The sequence below is a fragment of the Chroicocephalus ridibundus genome, chromosome 1 (assembly GCF_963924245.1).
Source record: "Chroicocephalus ridibundus chromosome 1, bChrRid1.1, whole genome shotgun sequence".
NCBI lineage: Eukaryota > Metazoa > Chordata > Aves > Charadriiformes > Laridae > Chroicocephalus > Chroicocephalus ridibundus.
Window position 1 is genome coordinate 8,309,073 of NC_086284.1, and position 27,603 is coordinate 8,336,675.

Here is a 27,603-nt window from a genome sequence, read left to right on the forward strand (position 1 = left end):
CCAGCCAGCCTTGTTTCTGCGCTTGGCTCATGAATACACATCCTTTAGGGTGCCACTGGCCCTAAAAATAGCCCCAGGGGCTCCTGCACCAGCCCGTGGCCCCTCTCATCCTGTGTCCCCCTGCTCAGGACCTCCGCTGTCACAGCACACCTCTGTTTTTCCAACCTGCACTAGTACAGGAGAGGCATAAATATTTCACACCGCACAGATAAACTGCAAAGGACATGGTTTAGTGGTGAACTTGGCAGCGTTAGGCTAACAACTGGACTTGATGATCGTAAAGGTCTTCTCCAACCTACACAATTCTATGATTCTCGTTCCTAATGTTTATACGAAACTTTGGTTACACGAGACAAAGACAAGCAGAAGTAAAACAAATGAGTCACAGCCACTGGTTTATGAAAAAAAAAATGCAGTTACAACTAAGTGAAGGAAAAAACTAAGCTTCAGGCAGCTCAAGACAAGTTAAGACAAAGCAGGACTGGCAGACCCCATTCCCAAGGTCCTACAAACCCAGCACAAATCTGGCAACCTGGCCCTGGCAGTGCCAATGCTACGTTTACTGGGCTACAGCACCCATAATGGTGAAGAAGGAGCCCACGTAAGACCTTCATCAGGTCTATGAATGCCTCGTGCTGGGTCCCTGGTGACTCACCCACTGGAGAGGGTGACGCAGTGGGGTTGGGTTGGAAGGGACCTTAAAGATCATCTAGTTCCAACCCCCCCTGCCCTGGGCAAGGACACCTTCTATAAGACCGGGTTGCTCAAAGCTCCATCCAACCTGGCCTTGAAGGGGAACATAGCTTATTTTCTCCATCCTTGACCAGTATCAAAACGACAGAGGCTTTGTGCTGGGTCCCTGGTGACTCACCCACCAGGCAGGGTGACACAGTGGGGTCAGGGAGCAGGAACTGCTCAGGACTCTGCAGGCAGCCCTTGGCCAGGAGCTGAAGCAGAAAGCCATGGGTGGCAGCAATATCAGCCCCTCTGCAGAAGGGCCAAGAAGGGAGCAGTGAACATCCAGGAGTTCCAGAGCTCTGGTTCCTGCACCAGGAAGGTCAAATCCCATCCACTGCCTGGACCTGGCCAGCTCTTTGATCTCCTCTCCTCCTCCATCAGGGAGTACTGGCCTACTGGCCTAGAAGAGCATCGTTCCCACAGCAAGTGGAAGGAGAGACACCTCTTCCCTGCAAACAGAGGCTCTGAGGTCTTTACGCTGTGCTCTGCAGGCAACACAGCCACGGGAGCTGATCCGCCACCATCTGTGGGGCATCCAGGAGTTGCTTGGTGGAGACCAACTGCCCGAATTGTCCTCCTTGGTCCCAAGGTCCCAATCCAGCAGAGGGGCACGCTGTGGAAGGGGAAAGCTGGAGACAGGGATTGCCATGCACCCAGAGGGATGGTGCAGAAGCTGGGCAGTGGGGGGAGCAGCGAGACCATAACATGGGACATAGAATCACAGAATGGTTAGAGTTGGAAAGGGCCTTAAAGATCATCCGGTTGCAACCCCCTGCCCTAGAGAGGGACACATCCCACCAGACCAGCTTGCTCCAAGCCCTGTCTAACCCGGCCTTGAACCCCTCCAGGGATGGGGCAGCCACAGCTTCTCTGGGCAACCTGGGCCAGGGGCTCACCGCCCTCACAGCCAAGAATTTCTTCCCAATATCTCATCTAAACCTACCATTTATGTGGAGTGGGATGAGGGGGTTTCCCCAGGCGAGGACAGCAGCAGGTCTCCCGACTCCTGGCAGCCAGCAGAGACCCTCCCCGGTGGACGAGACTTAGGGTCCTGCCAGCCCCGAGCTCTGCAGAGAGGGACGTTGGATGGGTTTAGCTGGGACCTGGTGCTCCACAGAAAGGGGACATCATGGAGCCGGGTGGGCACCGTGTTTGGACACTGCTCAGTGGGGAACCCCTCGGGGACAGAGGCAGCAGAGCCACGGGCATGGGGGGAGTCTCTGCAGGGGAAAGCCCAGCCCAGGGCCGGTGTCTCGCCATCGGAATGGGAACGGGGTGTAAATTAATCCTGCAGCGTGCTAATTTGATCTCTGTGCTCCCATCTCTCTGCCAGCTCCCGAATCTCCCCCACCCCATCTCCTCTGTCTCTACTATTTTTAAATCCATCTATTTTCCCTGGTCTCTCTTGCTTTGGTGCAGCCTTTTCCATACGCTTCACTGACACTTAGAGCCCGGAAAGTCCTCCTAAATATAATTGTTCTCCCAAGGGTCGGCAGCAGCTCAGCTGGGGATCAGAGAGAGCTCGGGGACAGCAGCACAGGAATTGTGCTGTTTCTTGTGGTTTTATGGCACTATTTGAAGTATGGGAATCTGTCAGCCATGGCAACACACAGCCAGAAGTGTATTCCCAGTGCAGGATTCAGGGCGTGGGATTGGGGCTGGAACAGGCAAGAGAAACCCTGGTGGCAGTCAAGGCTGGGGGAGGCTTTTGCCTTGATCTCACCCCGGAGGACAGCGATCGTGCCGGCCCAGGGAAGCAGGGGTGACACCAAGGCACACAATTTTCTGTTTATCTGAAGCAAGACAGCTGAGGTTCTCCAGCTAATGGGAAAACACAGGTGATGAGGTCCTACAGGACCTGCTGGAGAATAATAGAATGGTTCAGGTTGGAAGGGACCTTAATGATCATCCAGTTCCAACCCCCCTGCCCTGGGCAGGGACACCTCCCACCAGACCACCTTGCTCCAAGCCCCGTCCAACCTGGCCTTGAACCCCTCCAGGCATGGGGCAGCCACAGCTTCCCTTGGCAACCTATTCCAGTGTCTCACCACCCTCACAGGAAAGAATTTCTTCCTAATATCTCATCTAAATCTCCCCTCTTTCAGTTTAAAACCCTTCCCCCTCGTCCCATGGCTCCCCTCCCTCATCCAGAGTCCCTCCCCAGCTTTCCTGGAGCCCCTTGAGGGACTGGAAGGCGCTCGAAGGTCTTCGCGGAGCCTTCTCTTCTCTAGGCTGAACCCCCCCAACTCTCAGCCTGTCCTCACAGCAGAGGGGCTCCAGCCTTCGGAGCATCTCCGTGGCCTCCTCTGGACCAGTTCCAACATGTCCATGTCCTTCTTGTGCTGAGGACTTCAAAGCTGGTGCCATAATGTCTAGTGCTTCTCTGAAAGCTCATTTCCATGAGGATTTATTTGCACCAACACTACATCAGCCCTGTGATGCCCGAGATGGTTCCTGATGGGCTTTTTGCGTGTCTCCCCACCCTGCTGCCTGGTGGCCCACTGGCCACTTCACAGCCCCTTCCACGCAGTGGCCACAGACCTTCCTGCAGACGCTGTGGCTCAACCTGCCATCAGGAAAGCTTGAGGCAGGGGTGAATCGCTTGATTCAGAGGTACATGGTGAGTCAGTGGCAGAGGCCAGAGCAGATTCATCATGCATCCCATATTTTATGACCTTGCCTCCAGCAGATCCAATTATTCTATTAGCCGGAATTAGGGAGAAAATCATTGTTACATAGCTAATTCATCAAGACAGGCGCTGACATGGGGACTGAAGAGATTTCAGAATTTGGGGTGTGTTTGAAAAATGAAGACAAAAATGGGGGAAAACCAACTAAGCAGTTAGTTCTGATGCCTTTAATTTTTTCAAATTTTCTTTGTCTGAAAATGGTATTTGAGGCTACATTAAGCCCTTTTTTACTTCAGAAGAATAGTGAAACAAAAAAAAGAAACAAAACGTTGCCTTCAAATTAAGTGTTGTGGATTTCTCTTTTGGCTAGAAAATTGCCCCTTCTGACTTCATTTGTCCCAAATGAACAATGAATTTGATCTCCTGGAGATACCCTTGGGATTAAAAACTCCACTCTTCCCAAAGCTTTGCTTGTAACATCGGAGAGGGTTTGTGCATCTCCTCCACCATCAACAAAGCCCCATTTCTAGCAGGTAATTCTTCCCACCATGGGCACGTAGGAAACACCTAACATTTCGTTTTGAAAACCACATGAGTTGTGTAGGGTCATAATGTCCTACAGATACTTCCACCACCACTGAGGCCACTAAAACTTACTGTGCTTGGTTGTCTCCCTGGTTTGCAGAGGAGGGAGGAGAAAACAGCTTCATCCATACCCAGCATCCAATACCTGCCAACATCCAGCTGCTCATCACTCATCAGCCTCTTGCTCCAGACCAGTGAGTAGCCCCCCAGCAACCCCCACGTGGGTTCAGATTTCTGCATGCCCAGAGATGGGGCTGGCCCTACCCCAGGGGACCTGATTTTGTGACCTCGGTGACCACATCAGTGACTTCCCAGATGCGTGGGTGCTGCACACATCACTTTGCCTTTTTATTTTTATGAGGTTGGGTTAAGAGCTTTCCACCAATGTGGCAAGAGTGTACTGGAAATGTGAACCACCAGCTCTCAGGCACTGCTTTTTTAGCCTCTTCTCGCTGCTGCATTCACATGTTTACCCTTCTCCCCACTTGAGATCCAAACCTGCTTCTTTGTAAGGTGCCTCCCAGTTCGCCCCTCAATTCCCTACGGTGACCACCAAATGAATTAAACACAGGAGACCTTCCCAGCACGAAGACCAAGAAAAAGTTCTTCCTGATATCTAAACTAAATCTCCCCTCTTCCAGTTTGAAGCCATTACCCCTTGTCTTACCACGACATGCCCTTGTAAAAATCAAACCAGGAAATGTGGCATTGGATGGTATTCATGAATCAAGGTCAACAGGAGACACCGAACGTTACACATTTTCCTCTGCAAATCATAGAATCATAGAATGATTCGGGTTAGAAGGGACCTTAAAGATCACCCAGTTCCAACCCCATGCCCTGGGCAGGGACACCTCCCACCAGACCAGGTTCCTCCAAGCCCCGTCCAACCTGGCCTTGAACCCCTCCAGGGATGGGGCAGCCACAGCTTCTCTGGGCAACCTGGGCCAGGGGCTCACCACCCTCACAGCCAACAATTTCTGCCTCAGATCTCAGCTCAATCTCCCCTCTTGCAGTGTAAAACTGTTCTCCCTCATCCCATGGCTCCCCTCCCCAATCCAGAGTCCCTCCCCGCTTTCCTGGAGCCCCTTGAGGGACTGGAAGGGGCTCCAAGGTCCCCCTGGAGCCTTCTCTTCTCCAGGCTGAACAACCCCAACCCTCTCAGCCTGTCCTCATAACATAGGTGTTTCAGCCCTCTGATCATCTTTGTGGCCCTCTGCTGGACCCGTTCCAACAGGTCCATGTCCTTCTTGTGCTGAGGCCCCAGAGGTGGAGGCAGCACTGCAGGGGGGTCTCCCCCGAGCGGAGCAGAGGGGCAGAATGCCCCCCCTCGCCCTGCTGCCCACGCTGCTGGGGATGCAGCCCAGGCTGTGGGGGGGGTTCTGGGCTGCCAGCGCACATTGATGGCTCATGTTGAGCTTCTCTTCCACCAGCACCCCCAAGTCCTTCTCCTCAGGACTGCTCTCCATCCATTCTCCCCCCAACCTGGATTTGTGCCTGGGATTGCCATGACCCAGGTGCAGGACCTTGCACTTGGCCTGGTTGAACTTCATGAGGTTCGCATGGGCCCACCTCTCCAGCCTGTCCAGGTCCCTCTGGATGGCATCCCGTCCCTTCAGAATGTCTACTGCGCCACGCGGTCGACACAATCCCTCAACACAAATGTGCTCACTGGGAAAACAGATTCCCATGCCACTGCGATTTCCCACGTGGATGCTGTGTCTCTGAAGAGGTGCGACGGAGTTCTCCTGGAGAAGGACCATCAATGGAGTGCTTGTTAGGCGGGTTACAGCTCACAGACACAGCGCCAAAGGAGGCTGCTGGGGCAGGAACCATTTGTGGGCTTGAACAGAAACTGGGATTTTGGATCTGGAGATCTTCCAACTGTCTCCACCTGGAAGCAAAATTGCCTTGTTTACAAATTGTGCAATGCAGAAATCACAGTTACTCCATGATTTTGTGTGTCCAGCACACAGCTTTGCCATTGGACACTGCAGTCAACAATAACCACAGCTGGATATTACCATATCCTGTGGCCTTGGAAATTTAGGATTTGAGTCTTTCCCTTTAAATAAACTGCAGCCCTTGAGTCATGTCCTGAACTATTCAAAGCTCAGGAGCTGCCTTTCATTCTTTGCTGCTTCTTCTCTATGTTCGGGCAGCAAATGAGCTTGAAATAAATCCCAGCTGGATGGGGCTGAGCCAGATCCATGCAGGAGAGGAGAAGGACGGCTGTAAGAGGCTTCCATTCACACGTGTCTTTCTAACCACAGCCTCCCCCTGGGTACCAAACCAAGAGTGATCACAGGGAGATACAGGTCTTGTCGTCAACGCCAACAGAGTCCAGAAGTGCAAATGATTTTAAAGACTGAATCCAAGCCATTTGTGCATGGCTGGTAAACATCCAGCATCCCCCTGAAAGTAATCAGGAGTGAAACAACGGTCCTCATTCATCTACTCCTCCTACCCCACTTCTCCCATGCTTGCCCAACCACCTCTGCCCCACGCTGAACAAGAGACCTTGTGTGCAAAACCAAATTCATCAGCACCGATGCCTCCTCCAGTGTTGGAAACAGCCTGTCAGACCCCGGCTGCTATGCAAGAAATGTTTAATGTGCTGTGTGCGTTGGGCCAGGAGCATGAACGGTGCTGCCTTTGGGCAGCCCCATGCAAAGAGAGGCAGTTTGTGCATCTCCTCCTGCTGCGGGAAACAGGCAGGTCCTTGCTTAAAACAAAATTTGGGCATCCACATTGGAGAAGGGTCATGGATCATGGCCCCGGGGTGGTAGGGGCTATGAAAACACAAAGCAAAAGCTTGTTTCTGCCTGGCTTTTATGACAGACAGAAGGTGTGAGAGAAGACAAGGATACAGAGGGCTGCTCTGTGGCTGTGAGGACCATGTAGCCTGCCTGGCCATGAGATCCATCTCTGTTGGATAAGATTTGACCTGGAGTAATCAGGGGGGCTCAGTCTCGCTTAGGTACGGCTGGCAAAGAGCAGCTCGACATCTTGGGGTACCAGCCCTCCAGGCAGATCATCTGTCCAGGGAGCGAGAAGATGCCTATGTGACTCCCTATAAAGCACTCAGCATCCTTTTGGAGAAGGAATGCAGGACAAACCAGTAAAACCAGCATAGGACTCATGGTGCAGGATGCTTGGCCTCTGGTTCTGACCCAAACTTGCTCTCTGTGCCTCAGTTTCCCCAGATCTTAGGCCAGGACAATCAGCCTTGCCCAATTTCATAAAATGTTTGGACATCTGCAGGTGCAGATCTTCATATGCGATGAGTCAGATCATCCCTTGTGTGACTCAGCTCGCAGATGCTGAGCCCTGTATCACCGTGGCCATCTCCCATTGAACAGCTACAGGACCTCCCCTGCTCCAGGATCCGTGTTTACTATTCTTACTGCAGCAACACAGTCACAGACATCTCCCCAGCGCCTGACTATTCCCATAACTAACTACTTCTGTGAATTTCTAGACCCATTTGGGAAGACAAGGAAAAAACCCTTTCTAGATTAAATGCTTCTCATAGCAATAAAGGGGTGACTGCAACATATTCATCAGCGTGTTATGAATGAAAATAACCTCTGGCCTATGCAATGATGGAAAAGAGACAAAGGCCAGGGTGTATTTACCTGCAGTGGCCAAACTGCTGCCAATACCCACAGCAGTTAACTTCATAGAATCATAGAACGGTTAGAGTTGGAAGAGACCTTAAAGATCATCCAGTTCCAACCCCCTGCCCTGGGCAGGGACACCTCCCACCAGACCAGGTTGCTCCAAGCCCCGTCCAACCTGGCCTTGAACCCCTCCAGGGATGGGGCAGCCACAGCTTCTCTGGGCAACCTGGGCCAGGGGCTCACCGCCCTCACAGCCAAGAATTTCTGCCTAATATCTCATCTACATCTCCCCTCTTTCAGTGGAAAACCGTTCCCCCTTGTCCCATGGCTCCCCTCCCTCATCCAGAGTCCCTCCCCAGCTTTCCTGGAGCCCCTTGAGGGACTGGAAGGGGCTCCAAGGTCTCCGCGGAGCCTTCTCTTCTCCAGGCTGAACCCCCCCAACTCTCTCAGCCCGTCCTCCCAGCAGAGGGGCTCCAGCCCTCCCAGCATCTCCGGGGCCTCCTCTGGCCCCGCTCCAACAGCTCCGTGTCTCTCCTGTGCTGAGGCCCCAGAGCTGGAGGCAGCACTGCAGGGGGGTCTCCCCCGAGCGGAGCAGAGGGGCAGAATCCCCCCCCTCGCCCTGCTGCCCACGCTGCTGGGGACGCGCAGGAACAGCCAGAAGGCACTTCCACCCCTTCCATCCCATACCAGTTACCTGTCAAATCCTTCAGATTCACAGTGGCCAGGACACCAGCTGAGCATAACAGGACTCAGCACAGCCCAAACCCTGCAGGACTTGCTGTCTCCAATGGCCAGAGGGCAATTTGCGAGGAAGAAGCAAAGAAAAAAAAACCTTTGCCATGGCTGGATGTATTCTTTTTTGTGCTTTCAGTGAAGACGGCAGCAGCTGTGATTAATTCTAAAACGCAAAATAGAGAAAAGTTCATTGGACGATGGACAACTTTCCTCCCTGCAAGTTATAAAAGACGGAAAATGGAAATCTAACAGTGGTTTTCGCTACTAAAATCAGCATAATTCTCCCTGACGCATGAATGTGGCTCTGCAGCACCCGCAGCACCAACCCCGGCGCTCGGGCAGGGCAGAGATCTGACTCTGGAAAAGCCTTTAACATGTGGATGCAGCCCGTTGACATCTGGAGCTAAACCTTAGCGGCCCCTTCTAAAGATCACACTAGGCAGGCGTCGCTCTGCAAGAACGCATCAGGGTTGCATCATGTGGGCTCCTTGAATTTTCCAGAAATCCCGCCTGCCACCTCTTCCCTGCCAAGTTTTCACTGAAAGTCTATACGGTAGCGAGGTAACACACACTGCAATTCTCTGCTGGCGTATTTAAAACGGGCAGGAGAAATTTAGGCTAAGCGTAGTGCGTGGTTTTTGATGCATGGGGACATATGAAAAGTGTCGCTTCTTCCCAAGGGTCCTGCACACAGAACCAGCGTTCTGGTATATAGGGAACTTCGGGCAGACAGAAATGCCCGGTCAAACGTATTAAACGTGGTGTGTGATGCTATGTATCTGTCAGGCACTGCAAAATGACATCAAAAATGGCATTAAAGCAGCAAAAAGCACTAAAAAGCTTGGAAAGGCCAAATTAAGTTCAACTGGGTAACTTTCATAGAATCATAGAATCATCGAGGTTGGAGGGGACCTTTCAGGTCATTGAGTCCAACCATCAACCCAACAATGACAAACCCACCACTACCCCATGTCCCTCAGCACCACGTCTGCCCGGCTTTTAAATCCCTCCAGGGATGGCGACTCCACCACTGCCCTGGGCACCCTGGTCCAATGCTGGATAACCCTTTTTTGTGTAAAATTTTTTCCTAATATCCATCCTAAACCTCCCCTGGCACAATATCAGGCCATTTCCTCTTGTCCTATGGCCTGTTCCTTGGGAGAAGAGACCGACAGCCCCCCCAGCCACCCCCTCCTTTCAGGGGGCTGTAGAGAGTGAGAAGGTCTCCCCTCAGCCTCCTTTTCTCCAGGCTGAACACCCCCAGCTCCCTCAGCCGCTCCTCACAAGACTTGTGCTCCAGACCCCTCACCAGCTCCGGTGCCCTTCTCTGGACACGCTCCAGCACCTCAGTGGCTTTTCTGGAGTGAGGGGCCCAAAACTGGACACAGCACTCGAGGTGGGGTCAACCACTCCTGTGACACAGAGAGCAAAGAAACCCTCAAATGCTTTATCTCTGTTCTCATCAACATATAGAATCATAGAATCATAGGGTTGGAAGGGACCTCTGGAGATCATCTAGTCCAACCCCCCTGGCCAGACCATATGCACAATCCTCCACCAGCCGGTCCCCTTGCCTTGGAGACTGGTCTTTGCCTTTTGCAGATCCATCATCATGCAGATCCATGTCACGAGGGTTAAACTCCCTGACCAACATCAGACCTTCGCGAAGGGACCTGATCCCTGTGCCGTTCGCTTCCCATGGGGGTGCACTGTGGCATCCCAAGCAAAGATGCAGCAACTCCCATCTAGACACAAACTGGTTTGGTCCCACCAGATGAGCACAAGGTCACCAGGGCTGGGGCAACCAAGAGCGTGTGGTCCCTGGACCCTGGGAAGGATGAAGCCCCTTCTCCTGTTGTATCTCTCTGGGCAGCTTTTCTGTTGTCTGTGTAAGAGTGGAAAAGAAGAAGAGGCTTCCAAGCCCCTTCCTAAGCATCCTTTTGCTTACATATCCGCAGCACGTGGGCGATGAGAAATATACACGCCGTTTGCTCCGGCTGGACCGCTGCCCGGTGCCGGGGGGGGGATGCTGAGCCTGGCGTGTCTTTCCTCAGATTCCTCTCTCCTTTCCTCCTTCCCACCCTTCAAACTGCTGCACCAAGCCCACAAGGCAGCCAACCCACCAGCCCCAGCCCTGTCCTGCATTCAGCTCCCCCCACCCCCCCCCGCCCCCATCCCATCAGCATCGCCAGTGGCAGCTTTGGGGACCCAGTTTCCAACAGCCGAGCCAACTTTGAGGGACACGGGTTATGACGGGTGAGACGGGCAGTTGTGTATCTACACACACGTGGGCATGTGCATGCATCCACACGCATCCACAGGCACCCACAGGCACCCACACGCACCCACACGCACCCACACGCATGCACACGTTGAACCCACCCCGCTGCCCGCCCCAGCTCTGTGCTGGAAACCGAAGATTGGCTGGCGGAGGATTTCTCTCTCCAAACAAGGGTCGGTTTTAGGGGCGTTTCTGTTCCCTCAGCTGGCTCCAGAAGAAACGGTTTCTTTTTACATCCCGTTTCCTTAGAAGAGGCCTGAAACGTTGCTGCGCTGCTGGGGGCGGGGGGCGGGGGGGCGGGTTGGATGTAGGTCTGCGCCTCCTCTCAGCTTTCTGACAGCTTCAACCAAATTTAAAGGAGAGGCAGAGAGCTCAAACCCTTTTTTAAGTTCCTATATGCTTCTTGAAATCAGGCAGCCAGGAAGAGCTTTAACGTCTCAGCGGACGGGAGCTCAGCTTTTAACGAGCCATCAGAGATTCCTCCCCGCAACCCCCGCTCCGAGCAGACCGGCCTCCCCGCTCCTGGGGCTTCTCTGCTCCTATTTTTTAATAAAGGGTCAAAAACGGGAAATGGCTCGTTCCTCGCTGCCTGCCTCGGGCTCCTCACCGTGGGGAAACCGAGGCTACGGCACCCCGAATGATTGCTCTCACCCGGCCCTGCCAGCCGGCCCTTGGCACGGCCCCGGCCTCCGTGGCTGAAAAACTCACCACTTTCTTTCTCTTTTGGTTAACTTTCGGGTGGATCCAGACGGTCCCGAGTCACCGCGAGGCAGAAGGGAGGGGGTGAGGAGCGCGTATCACCAGTCCAGCCAGTTTGGAAGGGGTATCCCCGGGGTGCTGTTGGTTTGCCACGACCTCAAACCAGAGCTCCTGTATCAGTGTAGAAAGAGCATGGGACCCAGCGGCCACCCGGGGATGCCAAACCCTTGCCCCCAAGCTGTGGCTGTCCGCAAGGATCCCATCTCCTCCCCTCATCGCTCCCGGGAAGGTATGGGATGCAGCGGTTTGCAATCCGACCTGCCGTCACCCGTGCTGGACCTCCGCCGAGGTCCCGGAGATGCCATTCTTTCCACCCGAAAGCACCGGAGGAATTTCCCCACCACCACCCACCACCACCCCCCCGCCCCGCCTCGACATGTTGGCAGGAGGACCCTGTGGATTTTGAACTTTCCTCTGGGAGTATTAAACAGGGATTACAAACTGGGATCAGGGGAGTCTCGCTCCTCTGTGCCCTGTGGGAAAGCGGCAGCTGGGGCCCCGCTAACCTGTCGCTCCTTGTTCGCGCACCACGGCATGCCGGCGCGATACCGTGGATGGAGAATTCCCTCTCTTCCAGGGAAATCGTGGGGTTTTTCCCTCTTCCTTTTTCTCCTCCATCACATCTGCTGAGGGAGCAAAAGCTGAGCGGTGCTTTGCAGGGGATGTGCGCATCCATGGGCTGACTTTGCACCTTTAGGGCATATGCAGCCACCCTGTGACCTCCCAGAAAGCCAGGGGCCGGCTCTGGGCACAGCAGGCTAGCAGAGATGAGTTTTGGCTCGTCACTGCTGCAGACGAGACAGGCCAGGGCACAGATCCACGGGAAGCTCAAGCCCTTTCAGCTTCGCTGCCGTCCTTTGTGCGCTCTCTGTTCAGACAAAGCTGCTCCCTTCCAGCTCCAGCCAAACCGGGACCCCGGCACGGCTGCCAGCCCTGCGATTCCGAGCCATCGCTGCCTGCAAAGCCAAAACTCCGTGACGCCCTGAGCTGCGCGGATGAGTTCAGGGCGGCAAAGGAGGATGTGCGCTTGCAGCCCAGAAGGCCAGTCGCATCCTGGGCTGCATCAAAAGAAGCGTGGACAGCAGATCCGGAGAGGGGATTCCCCCCCTCTACTCTGCTCTCGTGAGACCCCACCTGGAGTGCTGCGTCCAGCTCTGGAGCCCTCAGCACAAGGAGGACATGGAGCTGTTGGAGTGGGGCCAGCGGAGGCCACAAAGATGATCAAAGGGCTGGAGCCCCTCTGCTGTGAGGACAGGCTGAGAGAGTTGGGGTTGTTCAGCCTGAAGAACAGAAGGCTCCGGGGAGACCTTAGAGCCCCTTCCAGTCCCTGAAGGGGGCCTACAGGAAAGCTGGGGAGGGGCTGTTTGCGAGGGCATGCAGCCACAGGACGAGGGGCAATGGTTTAAACTAGAGCAGGGCAGGTTTAGATCAGACATTAGGAAGAAGTTCTTCACAATGAGGGTGGTGAGACACTGGCCCAGGTTGCCCAGAGAGGTGGTGGAGGCCCCATCCCTGGAGACATTCAAGGCCAGGCTTCATGAGGCTCTGAGCAACCTGGTCTAGTTGAAGATGTCCCTGCTCATTGCAGGGGGGTTGGACTAGATGGCCTTTAAAGGTCCCTTCCAACCCAACACGTTCTGTGATTCCATGATGTTGCAAGGGGAACATTAAAGCACCAATCCTGAACTTGCCCTTGAGCTGAGCAGAGAAGCAGAATCCCCCCCAAAAGCCTTTGCATGTGGGTACCCGGAGGAGCAGGCGAGCTCTGACTAGCTCTGGATGGGGAAACTCTCACGCAAATCACGCTTGATTTGCCTGGAGGCGAAGTCGTGGTGATTGAGTGCTACTGGGAACTCGCCTGAGACTGGAGTCGTACTGGTTGCTGCCGTCCCCAGCTCATCAGATGGCTCTGGGAGATGACCTCAGGCTGGATCCCTCCATCAGCCACGGCTGCTTCCAGGCTTCCTCCAGACCCATTTGCTCTGGTCTGGGGAGAGATTTGGCTGATGAAACTGAGCCACGCACACACGGGTTCCTCTTCAATCCCAGTGATAACATTGCTCCTGGGATTGAGAGATGGTTTTGGGGGGGAGGTTGAACTGGTTTGAGAAGGTTTGAGCTGCCCTACGGAGGGTTTCTTTAAGGCTGGTTCACCTTCTCTGTCCATTCCTGCTCATTAGGTGAGAAAACGATGCCCAGCAGATGCGGGCAGGAGAAGTGAGAAGCGGTGCAGAGGCAGGGAAGCATTCACATCAGTGCTGCCTTCGTCTCACCCTTGCAGGCAGGTGAGATAACGCTGTCACCAGGATGGGGGACAGGATGGGGACATGTAAATTTGGGAATTTGACTGTATCAAGGATTCTCCCAGGCCTGTTGCATCCTCTGCAGGAAAAGTAGATGCTACAAGGAGGACCAGTATCACCCTTGCTGCCCCCACTGTGATCTTTGCAGGTCCCATGGATTTTAGTCCTCCAAGACCTAATCCTGCCATGGGCTGTGCTTCCTCCACGAGATGTTCAACACCAGGATGGCTTCTCAGCTGCTCTTCAGTGCCAGACCCACACTGGCTCTGAGCATCCCTGTCTTCCTACCCTGCAGCACAGAGAAACCCCAGAGGTAAATGAGTGACCCAGAGAGGGAGGTGAGGCTCAAACTCTGAGGCTTGTAAGGACATAAAAAACGTCCTTTTTGTTTGGGCCCCTCACTCCAGAAAAACCACTGAGGTGCTGGAGTGTGTCCAGAGAAGGGCACCGGAGCTGGTGAGGGGTCTGGAGCACAAGTCTGGTGAGGAGCGGCTGAGGGAGCTGGGGGTGTTCAGCCTGGAGAAAAGGAGGCTGAGGGGAGACCTTCTCGCTCTCTGCAACTCCCTGAAAGGAGGGGGTAGCCAGGGGGGGTCGGGCTCTTCTACCAAGGAACAGGCGATAGGACAAGAGGAAACGGCCTCAAGTTGCACGAAGGGAGGTTTAGGATGGGTATTAGGAAAAATTTTGACAATGAAAGGTTTATTAATAATTGGAAGAGGCTGCCCAGGGAAGCAGTGGAGTCACCATCCCTGGAGGGATTCAAAAGATGGGTAGACATAGTGCTCAGAGATATAGTTTAGATTAGTGATGGTTTTTGTCAAGAGTTAGGTTGATGGTTGGACTCGATGATCTGAAAGATCCCCTCCAACCTAGGCAACTTTATGATTCTATGATTCTATGTCCTACTACGCCAGCGTGGTCCATCTAGCTCTGCTCCACCAGCGACCATGGGAGAGACAAGCACCATTAGGGACCTCTGGAGACCATCCAGTCCAACCCCCTGCCAGAACAGGGTCACCAAGAGCAGGTGGCACAGGAACGCGTCCAGGCGGGTTTGGAATGTCTCCAGAGACGGAGACTCCACCACCTCTCTGGGCAACCTGTGCCAGGGCTCTGCCACCCTCACAGGAAAGAAGTTCCTCCTCATGTTGAGATGGAACTTCCTATGGTCAAGTTTGTGCCTGTTACCCCTTGTCCTGTCACTGGGCACCACTGAGAAGAGCCTGGCCCCATCCTCCTGACAGCCACCCTTTCAGTATTTCTAAGCATTGATAAGATCCCCCTCAGTCGTCTTTTTTCCAGACTGAAGAGACCCAAATCCCTCAGCCTTTCTCCTTAAGAGAGGTGTTCCAGTCCCCTCATCATCTTGGTAGCCCTTTGCTGTCCCCTCTCCAGCAGTTCCCTGTCCTTCTCCTGCTAGCCTCTACCCAGCTCCGTGCTCTTAACCGTGGGATCCGGTGAACAGCTTTAATCCCCTGAGAGATACAAGAAGGGACTAAGAATCTCTGCTCTACAAACTGCCCTCGTGCCTAGCCTTGCTACAGACCGTGCTTGATCCTGCAACGCAGAAATCCCGCACCAGCACTGCCTCACAGCAGCTTAGAAGACGCCAGATTCTGGCACTGATACAGGAAAAACAAGGGTCAGTCTCCTGGGTCGCTGCAGCCTACAGGAAAGGGTAGATGTGCAAAGCTGACAGAGTTTATATTTAAAAAGTTGTGTCCAAAGAGCCTGCTAAGACTGCAGATTTTGCTTTCATTTGCTTTTGGAGAAATAGAACGCTCCTTTAATATATAATCAAGTGAATTAGCAACACTGCTTCAAATACCACAAGCCAAACAACCACGACAGCATCGGTCCAGATGTTTTACAGCTGGGCAGGGGCTGTTTACCGCAGGGCTGGGTGTAGGATTCCCAATACCAGTCGGATTTCACTGTCCTCCACCCCAGCAGCTCCCCTGCACCCGGCCCAGGCGCTGCCACAACAGGCTGCAAATCTCGGCTCCTTTTGCCGGGGCGTGTAGGATCGGACCCGTATCACAGACTGTTCGGGGTGGCGTTTTTTTTTTTTTTTAATTAAAGTGTGTTACAGCTCGGTAGATCCGCAGCCCCCTAAAATTGGCTCCCCGGGGAGCAAAACCCGCGCTGGAAATAACTCTCCACAAAAGAAATGCAAGTTTTGTCCTGCCTTTGAAAGCTGGGCGGCTGGAAGGGGAGGAGTCGTGGCTGGAGAAGTGGATGTGTCTTTTGGCAGCTGGGCCCTCTCATTACAGGAGCGGAGAAGACGGAAGAAGGCAACTCCCAGTATCGCTCCCCCTTCCCGGTCCTCTTCCCCATCCCACCGCTGTAGGATCTCCAACGTGGCACTGTGGGGGCTGGGAACGCCGGCCAGTCCCATTGCGCTTGGAAATCGCTCCGTAGCCACAGAAATCTCCCCCTGCAACGCAGATCGGCCCCGTTCCTAGCAATTTCGCCCTGGAAAATACGTTCACGGTCAAGATGGAGCCGTTCGCTGACATTTGGGTAGATTTTACTCATTTTCCGCACATTCACATCCTGAAGCCCCGCGGATTTATTGTGGCCGTCTTAGAGCAACGCACTCGGGATTGTGTTGCCTGGGGGGGTGTGAATTAGTGGTGTGGGATAGTTACGACAGCAGGAATAGGGGGGAACCTACATCTAAAAATCAGGCAAAAATTGAAATATCTTTACGCTGGGCTGCCTGTCCTCAAACACAAAGAACTGTTTTATTCAGCTCCAGATTCCCGTTATTGAGGCAAAGTCCTTCCAAAGGACCGAAGCGCAAAGCCCTGCGCTCGTGTCAAAGGAGTTTGGTGCTGGGATGCACTGAAAGAGGCCGAGATTAAAAGTTTTAGAGTTTATTTTAAATTTCACTAGGAAGGAAAAAAAAAATAAAAATAAGATCTTACATGGGAAGTAATTACGCAGAAGGGTTTGAAGGTGGAGCAATTCAGAGCATGGCAGAGAAAACCAGCTGGCGGTGGAAGTTTAAAGGCGCTTTCCTCATTTCTCAGCTGGTCCATGCTGCTGGTACAGACCAGTAACGTTTCGCCGGCGTATCGATTGTTTCCTACTCGCAAATCCATTTTTTTGCCATGGCAACGTAGTAAGAAAGCCAAGATTGCGCTATAAAAAACCCCGGGGCCACATTCTGATCACTTAATTATGCAGACACAAAGCCAAGAAAATTCCTCCAAAAGTACACGAGGGTACACGAAAATAAGGTGCTCGAGGTACTTCAAACCTCTCTCCCCCACTGAATCCCTCCCAGAAGAGAGCTGATGGCTGAATGTCACCGCTGTGAAGCCATTAAGACAGTTTAGGCATCTTATCATTAAAAACCGCGGCAAAAGGTACCTGCTGGAATGCGAAACGCCCAGGGAAGATGTCAGTTGGAAACGTGTTTTGTTCGGGTATTTCTTTCTCCACGCACACTGCTGAAAAGCAAAAAAAAAAAAAAAAAAAAAAAAAAAAAATTGAAATAAATCACACAGAGCTAGAAGCCATCAGGCGTCCGGAATGACTTCACGCTCGGCACCCAAGAGGTCGCCCAGTGAGTAAGACCCTTTTGGTGCTTTTCCCCTCTAACAGCTTTCGTGAGATTACACCGCCCGGATCAATCCAGCCCTAATAAAGGCTATGGGGACCGGGCGAATGGGACAATCTTTCGCACAGCCAGAAGCAAACACCCGGTGACCGGGACAAACCTCCCGTTATCTGCTACCGGGGTTATCAAGGTCTTCTTGCCACAAACCGCGCCGTGAGCGGAATCAGCGTAGAAACACACGTTTCGTTCTGTTCTGAAGAGATCTGGGGAGCTGGTTTATTGCAGCTGGTGGAGAGTCTTGTACAGGGAGGGCTCAAAGACCTCCCCTCATTGAATCATAGGACCATAGAACTGCCTAGGTTGGAAAAGACCCTTCAGATCATCGAGTCCAACCACCAACCTAACTCTGACAAAGCCACCACTACCCCATGTCCCTCAGCACCACGTCTGCCCGGCTTTTAAATCCCTCCAGCGATGGCGACTCCACCACTGCCCTGGGCAGCCTCTTCCAATGCGTGATAACCCTTTCGGGGGAAGAAATTTTTCCTAATATCCATCCTAAACCTCCCCTGGCGCAACTTGAGGCCGTTTCCTCCTGTCCTATTGCCTGTTCCTTGGGAGATCAACACAGGTGTGGAGTCATGGCATCATCTGAATGGTTTAGACAGAATAAAGATGTCCCTTTTTGATGCCGTCTTCTAGAATTACTGGACTGATGCTGTGTGGGGGCATGGACAGTGGAAAAACGCGATGATCCGAGTGCAAGGCACTTGGAAGATGCTGACTCAGGTCTCTGAGCAGAATATTCAAAGCCAGAAGACCATAGTTTTCTATAAAAAGAAAACTGCTCAGCCCCCCTGCCTTCTGAAGGAAGCAGAGAAACTTGCAGACCAAAACCAGCATCAAAAAGGGGGTAAAAATGAAATTACATGATGATTAAAATCAAGGGAATCATAGAATGGTTAGAGTTGGAAAGGACCTTAAAGACCATCCAGTGCCACCCCCTGCCCTGGGCAGGGACACCTCCCACTAGACCAGGTTGCTCCAAGCCCCGTCCAACCTGGCCTTGAACCCCTCCAGGGATGGGGCAGCCACAGCTTCTCTGGGCAACCTGGGCCAGGGGCTCACCACCCTCACAGCCAAGAATTTCTTCCTAATATCTCATCTAAATCTCCCCTCTTCCAGTTTAAAACCGCTGCCCCTTGTCCTGTCATCACGCTCCCCGATAAAGACATCAGTTAAGACGCAGACGTCAGTTAAACAACACGAAGAGGCAGCATCCTCCTGCTAACGTGGTAACCATCAGTGAGGACGGTGCTTAATTCCTGCTTAATACCTAGAATATCACTAAATCCCAAGCTTGCCATTAAAAAAAAAATAAAAAATCCAATGCCGGCTTAAAATGTGACAGGGTTGAAACCGAGCGGCGTTCAATACTCGTGACTCAGCGCAGAAACTTCTCTGTGGCACATACTTTGCTGGGAGCCAGCGCTCTCAGCCAGGCAGTCTGGCCTCAGGCGACGTCAGCATTTAACTCCTTCAACGTTACTTTGGGGCTCCAAATATTTGCTGCCATAATGCCTTTCTAAACTGCGTAAGTTTGCCAGACGTGCGGATTTCTGCCACCGTGTCATGCTCCAGTGAAGAACAGACCCCAACAGACCTGCTTATCTCACACCTACAGTGCGGGGGGACAAATTTGGAAGTATGGAAGATGCGATGGGTAAGGGATTCCCCACTCCACCAGCCCAGCTGCTGGGGAAAAGGAGAGGTGGGTGTCAGTGCAGGTGGGGAGATGGATGGAAAACCAGTGTCTGTGGGACAAGAAGCTCAACATGAGCCGTCAATGTGCGCTGGCAGCACAGAAACCCCCCCGCACCCTGGGCTGCATCCCCAGCAGCGTGGGCAGCAGGGCGAGGGGGGGGATTCTGCCCCTCTGCTCCGCTCGGGGGAGACCCCCCTGCAGTGCTGCCTCCAGCTCTGGGGCCTCAGCACAGGAGAGACACGGAGCTGCTGGAGCAGGGCCAGAGGAGGCCCCGGAGATGCTGGGAGGGCTGGAGCCCCTCTGCTGGGAGGACAGGCTGAGAGAGCTGGGGGGGTTCAGCCTGGAGAAGAGAAGGCTCCGTGGAGACCTTGGAGCCCCTTCCAGTCCCTCAAGGGGCTCCAGGAAAGCTGGGGAGGGACTCTGGATGAGGGAGGGGAGCCATGGGACGAGGGGGAAGGGTTTTCCACTGCAAGAGGGGAGATTGGGCTGAGATCTCAGGCAGAAATTCTTGGCTGTGAGGGCGGTGAGCCCCTGGCCCAGGTTGCCCAGAGAAGCTGTGGCTGCCCCATCCCTGGAGGGGTTCAAGGCCAGGTTGGCCGGGGCTTGGAGCAACCTGGTCTGGTGGGAGGTGTCCCTGCCCAGGGCAGGGGGGTGGAACTGGATGATCTTTAAAGTCCCATCCAACCCGTGCCATTCTGTGATCCAGCAACACGAGGAAGCTCTCCACCCGCCTGTAACTTGGCCATCAGGTCCCTGCAGCGCAAATGCAGGTCCTCTTGGGTACCACCGAACGGGGAGGGAAGTTTCAGATGTGGCTTGAACCAGGGGCAGATGTCACACATTCGCTGCCTGCGACTGCGCCCAGCGCGGCTGAAGCCCTTTGCAACCCCCCTGACTTCATGAAGGATTAAAAAAGAAAATAAATAAACCACCGGCCTCACGCACCAACAACCATCCAACCTCAAGAGGTGCCAGGAGGGGGGGGGGGGGGCGGGGGGAGGGGGGGGTCAGAGCCCCGTAAAAATGCAAAAGCAGCGTTTTGGCTTGGGAGAGCCTTCCACAGCCCGGCTGGGAGCAGGCAGGAGGAGGGACAAGGACGGACCAGGCGTGTCCCCCCCCCCCCCCCACAGCCCTCCGGACCCCCCCCTTGCAGCAGCAGCGGGCCCTGCCATTGGCGGCAGGGCCGGGAGGGCTTTATCGGATCCTCCCCTTCCTCTCCCTCCCCAGGCGTGGTTTTTGGTGGTTTTTTTTTTGGACTTCTTTTTTTTTTTTTTTTGGAGAGGGTTTTTTCCCAACTTTCCAGAAGTTTCTCCCCGGCCCCTTATATACCCCCTCCGCGGGACGGCGAGGTGCACAGGGCGACCGAGCAAAGCAGAGCCCCGGCCCCGCCGAAGGTAAAGGGATGGAAGGGAAGGGGGGGGGGGGGGATGGGGGGGATGGGGGGGATGGGGTGGTAGCCCCCGGCTCGCAGGACCGCTGCCAGGCGGGGTTGTGGCCAAGCTGAGATTGCGGCGGGCAGCTGGGTGTTATTTTGGGGTGCTGCATGCTGCTGGCTGGCCCCGTAGGGCTGGAAAGTCGGGGGGGGGGTAAGGGGGTGCATGGGCGGGAAGGGGGATGCATAGGGGAAAAGAGGTTGTATGGAGGAAAGGGGGTGCATGGGATAAGGGGGATGCATGGGGGGGAAAGGGGGTACATGGGATAAGGGGGGTGCATGGGGGGGAAAGGGGGTACATGGGATAAGGGGGATGCATGGGATAAGGGGGGTGCATGGGGGGGAAAGGGGGTACATGGGATAAGGGGGGTGCATGGGGGGGAAAGGGGGTACATGGGATAAGGGGGGTGCATGGGGGGGAAAGGGGGTGCATGGGATAAGGGGGGTGCATGGGGGGAAAGGGGGGTGCATGGGATAAGGGGGGTGCATGGGGGAAAAAGGGGGTGCCGGGCGGAGGACGCACGGGGGGGAAAAAAGGGGTTGTATGGGGGAAAGGGGGATGCTTGGAGGGGGGGAAAGGAGTTGTATGGGGGAAAGAGGGGTGCACGGGGGAAAAAAGGGGGTTCTATAGGGGGTAGACTGCATTGGGGTGGGTTTGGGGGATACGTGTAGGGTCCAGACTGCCCCACAGCTCTGGTTTTTTTTGAAGAAAAGACATTAGAAGATTTCCCCCCACACACACACACACACCCCCTCACCTCCAGTTGGCAGTGAAGCTGCCGCCCTGGTTTTGGCACCCAGGAGAAGCTTTCAGGGGGTGAAGAAAGAGAAGAGGGGGATGATAAGGGAAGCACCGACTTGGTCCAAGTGGTCCTGGAGCAGCCCTGGCTGGAGAAAGACTCCAGCCCCTGCTCCCGCCCAGCCTGGGAGCCTCCGGGACCCTGGCCACCAGCCCAGCGCGGGAGGGAGAGCTCTCCCTACAGCCTCCCCACCACCAAACTGACTAACCCTCTCCTTCTCCTGCCTTAACAAAGTGTCACGTCCCTCCGGTGACACGGAAATGGCCTTTTGCTTGCATTCCTTCATCCTGCGGCTTTGTCTTGGTCAACGGGAGAAATACAGTCCTCAAAGGGCTGCGTGCTTTGGAGGGGGTGCGTGCCTCTGGCTGGCTCTCGCGGGCGATGGCATCTCCAAATCCTGCCGGGAGAGCGGGTCCCCAACACCCCCGAGGAGGTCTGTGGGATGCCACGTTGGCACAGGGCGTCCCCTTGCAGGGCCGGGCTGTAGGAACACAGGAGAGGATGCTACTGGCTGCGCGTTCCCCTAAATTCCCTCTGTTTTCACCCCGGGTTATGAATTCTCAGCTGTAATCCAAGGATGGGCAAAATTTCTCTGTCTCGCCGCCGCGGGATGCGTCACCCATCGCAGCCCAGCCAAATTTCTCGCCAGTCTCTGAAGTAATAAACCTTTTTTAGGCTGAGGATGCAAGCGGCACAGGCCGCCCATTGCTCGCGAGAGAACTACTCCTTGTATCTGTTTTCTTTCAGAATGAAAAAGGCAAGCGTTGACCTCACTATGAAAGAGTTTCAAGGTATCTTTAGAAATAAAAGGGAAGAATAAAAAAGAAAAAACCCTCAGATTTTAATGCTGTCTGCACCTTAAAAAAAAATGTGTCAAGGGCAGTTTTGAGCCTGTTGCACAAGTTTTTGCTCTTAGGTAGCCGGGGATGGCTCTTCCTTCCAACGGAAGGCTTGCTCCCGAAAGGATTTTAGGATACAAATTGCCTCTCTCTCCGAGGCTACGTAATTCCCACTCTGGCAAAGGGTCCCCGGTGCAACTGCGCAGTCTCTTCCCTTCGGGCTATGTGCGTGTTTCCTTCCATATGTAATCCCGGCGGGCCCTTCGCTTCCTGCTCTGTTCGCTTTAACCCTGACGCTGCCCCATCGCAGCCCTTTCTTGTTTCCGCACGCAAGGAGCGACCTCCGAGGTTGGGTGGGAGGAGAGGACCAAGGAACGCAGCTCCGCCGTAGCCTTGGGCACGATGCAGCCTGTCAAGGAAAAGCTTTGGGTGTGAAGGTGAAATTTAAGCCCTGGGGATCTGCCATCAAGGAAGGTTTGCTGTGAGCAGCACGAAGTCAGGAGAGATGGAAAGTCTAGGGACAGGTTACGGCCTCCAAGGCAATACGGGGTGAGCTCCAAAAAGCTTTCAGGTACGGCGTTTAGGACTGGTCAGTCTGCAGATTTATCGAGGGTAGTAGCTCAGAGCCCTCACTGGGGATGGGTGCACCCACGTTGTGATGAGATGCATCTACCTAACGCATGAACGTATTGGGAAGGGGCTTTGCTGGAGGAAAGGATGGGTCCACCACCTTCCTCTGCCCCGGTACCTCCCTGGTGGGGCTGTACAGGCAAAATATAAGAGCTCACCAGACAGCGTTGGATCTTCTCAAGAGGCCTCCTCTGACTTAGGTTGGTGGAAGCTCATGTGCTCCATCTAGCGTCTAGAAAGCTGAGTGTTTGGGAACAGAGCTGGGGTCCCCAGAGAGGACTGTCCCTGCGGTACAATGGCCCTGGATGGATGGGCAGCACTGTGCTACATGGCCCTTGGGCAGCAGAAACATCCCGCTTTGAAGCTTTTCCTGACTAGGGCAGAGGTCTGACCTGCTACTCTGGGGACAAGAATATGTGTTGCTTTCTGTTCCCTGGCCCCTCCTTAAATCATTTGCTGTAGATGAACATATATAGTAAAATCGCTGAAAAAGGAAGTTTTCATTTAAAGTGCACAGGCTCTGCATGCCAGAGTGCAGCCTGGTCTCTTGAGGATTAATTGTTGCCCAGTGTGGACTTGGCATTGTTGTACCCCAAGCGAAGCGTTGATGCTCTATCACTGGAGCCTAGAAGTGGGTTTCACTGGAAGAACCCCTGGGGTCTCTGAATTCTCCAGCATGGGCTTGACTCATGGTGAGCTCTTCTTGCCCAGCAGGTCCTCAGAGGTGGCTGGTGCTGCCGAAACCATGTGGATTAGTCTGGTGCTTGCCTTCTGCGGCCTCGCTGCAGCCGTACCCTCGGAGGACAGGAAGCTGAGCGACAAGGCAACGACGTTGGCTGACCGCAGCACGACGCTGGCCTTCAACCTCTACCATGCCATGGCGAAAGACAAGAACATGGAGAACATCCTGCTGTCCCCCGTGGTCGTGGCCTCTTCCCTCGGCCTCGTGTCGCTCGGGGGCAAGGCCACAACTGCCTCCCAAGCCAAGGCAGTGCTCAGCGCGGACAAACTGAATGATGACTACGTGCACAGCGGGTTGTCCGAGCTCCTGAACGAGGTCAGCAACAGCACAGCCCGCAACGTCACCTGGAAGATCGGCAACCGCTTGTATGGCCCTGCCTCCATCAACTTTGCCGATGACTTTGTGAAGAACAGCAAGAAACACTACAACTACGAGCACTCCAAGATCAACTTCCGAGACAAGAGGAGTGCCCTGAAATCCATTAATGAGTGGGCGGCCCAGACCACGGATGGGAAACTCCCAGAGGTCACAAAAGACGTTGAGAAAACTGATGGGGCCCTCATCGTCAATGCCATGTTCTTCAAGCGTAAGTTCTACCTTCAATTCTTGATACAAGCCACTCAAAACCTAGTCTGAGCTAGGTTTTGGCAGCCCAAATGGGAAGGCGAACGCTGGGTGCGCTGGAGGCGTGCTCTTTTTTAGAGCGAGTAGTTAGGAACCGTGTATGAAATGATCACCCATGCCCTTCTCTTACAAGCTTTCTCTCTTCTGTAGCTCACTGGGATGAGAAGTTCCATCATAAGATGGTGGACAACCGTGGCTTCATGGTGACCCGTTCCTACACTGTGGGAGTTCCTATGATGCATCGCACGGGTAAGTTGCAAACCTCCTGCCCCATGTCAAGACCAGCTGGAGTTACACTCACTGATGCTCCGTTAACCCGGTTTTCCACCGACTGCTTCCAAGATTGTTTTGCCTCATGGGCAGAAAGCGAGCGAGAACAAAGCAGGGTGTGCTTGTTCTGCTGATTCTGTCTCCGTGTGAGCAGAGAGGATCCACCTCTACTCGATGGTACTTAACTGTTAGGAATAAATCTTAGCTCATCACGCAAATGAGAGCCGCAGTTTTGAGTTGTTGCCAACTCCAGTAACGCTGGGCCAGGTCCCAAAAGAGTGTTCAGACTCGCTTCCCTGGCTGGTCAGGGAAAGTCCAGGGTGAATTGACAACAAAGTTGTGGGTAGATTTGCCTCTGCTCCACATCTCACCATTTCCCGCTTCCGATTTCAAGGTCTCTACAATTACTATGATGATGAGACAGAGAAGCTCCAGGTGGTAGAGATGCCACTTGCTCACAAGCTCTCCAGCATGATCTTTATCATGCCAAACCACGTGGAGCCTCTGGAGAGGGTTGAGAAACTGCTGAACAGGGAGCAGCTAAAGACCTGGGCTGGCAAGATGAAGAAGAGATCAGTGGCCATCTCGCTGCCTAAAGTCGTCCTGGAAGTCAGCCACGACCTTCAGGTAAAGGAGGTCTTTAAAGAAAACAGTTGGGCCTTACAGTTCTTTGGGGTGGGAGAGAAGATAGTGGGACGATGCCCACCATCCTTTTTCCAGCAGCTAGCCTGACCATGGCTGGAAAGGATTGTGCTGTGTCGTCTCTGGGAGGGTTGCTGACCTCTTTTCTTCTCCTAGAAACACTTGGCTGATCTGGGCCTGACAGAAGCCATCGACAAAACCAAGGCTGACCTGTCAAAGATCTCTGGCAAGAAAGACCTTTACCTGTCCAATGTCTTCCACGCTGCTGCTCTTGAATGGGACACAGAAGGGAACCCTTATGATGCTGACATCTACGGCCGAGAGGAGATGAGGAACCCCAAGCTCTTCTACGCTGACCACCCCTTCATCTTCATGATCAAGGACAGTAAAACCAACTCCATTCTCTTCATCGGCAGGCTCGTGAGGCCCAAAGGGGACAAGATGCGTGATGAGTTGTAGTTAGTTTTGGTTTCGTTTGTTGGTTTTGTTTTTTTTTTTTTTTTTCCCAGAGCTTTGGTTTGTGTGTTTTTTAGTGGGGGACTTCAAAAAAGGGGAAACACTATTTTGTATCCTTCTCGAACTATGGGTGCTATTCAGACCAAGGTGCATTTTTGATGAGAAACCAGCATACACTTTACCTCACCCCAAAATACTTATTGCACAAACCCACCTCCAGAGAGGAACAAGGGCAGCCTGGCGCGAGAGGGTCACCAGGAGTGGAAGGGAACTGGCATGCACTGTCTCAGCCGCTGGCATCCTCAGCCAAGATGTTCAGGCTGATGCCTAGCTCTAGAGTTTAGCCTCCTGCTCGGTACCTTGCTGCTGCCCATCAGCCCTGCGAAGGCACAAGCCCTCCACCTTTCCATCTCCAATGCTTCTGCACGTTGAGCTCTGCCGCTTTTCTCCCCCTTGGCTGTGCTGTGCCGCACCACACCAGAGCTGCTGTGGTCGCTTGGCAGTTGTTCCTTCCTTCTCTCTTCTATCATTGGAGCACTAAGGGCCAATTCTGCGATGCAGTCCTCTCTATAGCCCTGGGAGCAGAGCAGGACTGTGACAGCACACAAGGATGGAGATCGTATGGAGTTGTGCCCTTCTGTCCTGCCTAACGCTGCTTTGGATGACTGTTAGGTGCTTCAGCTGCAGCAGGTCATCAGTTCCTGAGCTAGAACCCTCGCTGCAAAGCCAAGCGCAGCTTTCTTCAACGCTTCACAGAGAAGTGACTTAGGGGTGTCAGCAGAGAGGCCAAAGAGCAGATGGGCTTCTAGAAAGATAATCCTGAGGGCCCTTCAGCACTTGCATGACAGAAATGGCTGGGCTCCACCCCTCTGGGCATCAGCAAGGGGGCTCCTGGGACAACATCTGGAATTAAACATCCCATACCAGGCAAACGGAGGAAGTCCACTTCTCTTGGTGCTTCTGCATCAGCACATAGGGCTGGCAAAGAGACAGTTACCTCCCTGAAGGTTCTCCCAGTTATGACGAGGGCTGGTAGGTAACAGCTCCCAGGGCAGGCTAAGGGACTTCTGCTAGCTTCTCACGGGGAGGTGGATCAGGCTCGCTTCCGCTTTCTTCTTTAAATACAAAGCTTTAGAGCTGCCGTTACCTGACTTCCTAACGACTCTCTCTCTGAAGCTCCTCTCCGTGATACTTCAGCTCCCTGTTGGCTGACCTGGGTAAGGGCACGCTAAAAAACAAACGTATTTATACTTCTACTCGTATTTATATCCGATAATTAGCAAGATTCACAGCCCGCTCCAGCCTAGACTTGGAGGCTATTCCTGTCTTCTTCTCTTTAAGGGATATCATCAGGTTAAAATACTATTTAAAACTGGTAGGATCCCATGAGCATTGAAGCGTGTGTCAGGTAAGCCTTGCTACGCACTGAGAGACATCATACAGCAAGTAACGATAAGATGATTGAAATGAGAGAAATCTGTGCATCGCAATCTAAGCGCCAGTTACTTGGAACCAGCAAGGACAGCGATTGCGTTGCTTTTCTTCGTTTTCCCTGCCAACGTGCTTGCTGTCGGGTTGCTACGTAGAAGCCCAATACTGCATTTTCTCAGACCGTACACAGGACTATTTCCATTTATTTATTACTAAAGTCTCCTTATTAGGCGTTTCCTAGAAGCAAACACAGCAGCTTGCTCCCCCGAGTTTGACCCAGCCATGCCTTCTCCAGGTTTGCAAGGTTACACAAGTGCAGAAAAGCTCGTCTGCCCTAATTCCTATCCAAGCCAGCCGGAACGGGGGATTCTTCTCCTTAAGCCTCTTCCCAGATCATGTTCCCAGGTGCTTTTCCCCACTGCGTCGGGAGGTAGGAGGCCATCCAGAAGGATGTACCCAAATGCACAGGAAGCCTAAAGCCCAGTGTGTATGCGAGACAGGACCCGGTGAATCGGCGCACTGAAACCCACACGCTGTAGCACGTTATGGAGGATGGTGGGGGGGGGGGGTGGGTAAAAGGGGTGGGCAAGGCAAGAACACACTGTGGGATATTGTGAATTATTTGCATCATGTGGATGCAGGCGTCTGATGGCTTTTATTGTCTGTCCTTCTACCACACAGTGACAGTTGTATAATTTTGCAATAAAACTTTTTTCAATGAACCTCAGGCAGCCGTAGTCCCTTGCAAGG

At 53.6% G+C, this 27,603-nt stretch overlaps 1 protein-coding gene and 1 long non-coding RNA gene across 3 annotated transcripts; one reads left to right on the top strand and one right to left on the bottom strand.

Annotated features, from left to right (window-relative positions):
- Positions 1 to 15,500: 15,500 nt before the first annotated feature.
- On the bottom strand, positions 15,501 to 21,447 carry LOC134512175 (uncharacterized). The gene is made up of 3 exons (XR_010070060.1): positions 21,178 to 21,447; positions 17,033 to 17,112; positions 15,501 to 16,129 (listed from the first exon to the last, which is right to left on the bottom strand). It is a non-coding gene; the product is annotated as an uncharacterized LOC134512175 (long non-coding RNA).
- On the top strand, positions 20,233 to 27,410 carry SERPINH1 (serpin family H member 1). Of its 2 annotated transcripts, none has more exons than XM_063327287.1 (5): positions 20,233 to 20,381; positions 23,400 to 24,016; positions 24,205 to 24,303; positions 24,719 to 24,951; positions 25,123 to 27,410. In XM_063327287.1, the coding sequence occupies exons 2-5, from the start codon at positions 23,434 to 23,436 to the stop codon at positions 25,423 to 25,425; spliced, it is 1,218 nt and encodes a 405-aa protein (XP_063183357.1). In that variant the 5' UTR covers positions 20,233 to 20,381; positions 23,400 to 23,433; the 3' UTR covers positions 25,426 to 27,410. The 2 variants fall into 2 exon arrangements, with proteins under 2 accessions (XP_063183357.1, XP_063183364.1); XM_063327294.1 differs by having other exon boundaries at positions 20,237 to 20,381; positions 23,403 to 24,016.
- The last annotated feature ends 193 nt before the right edge of the window (positions 27,411 to 27,603 follow it).

Bases quoted from the DNA above. Each gene is read 5' to 3' on its own strand.
- SERPINH1 (XM_063327287.1), top strand. From the start codon at position 23,434: ATGTGGATTAGTCTGGTGCTTGCCTTCTGCGGCCTCGCTGCAGCCGTA. The intron at 24,017-24,204 runs GTAAGTTCTACC...TCTCTTCTGTAG, and splicing joins CAATGCCATGTTCTTCAAGC to CTCACTGGGATGAGAAGTTC. The intron at 24,952-25,122 runs GTAAAGGAGGTC...TTCTTCTCCTAG, and splicing joins AAGTCAGCCACGACCTTCAG to AAACACTTGGCTGATCTGGG.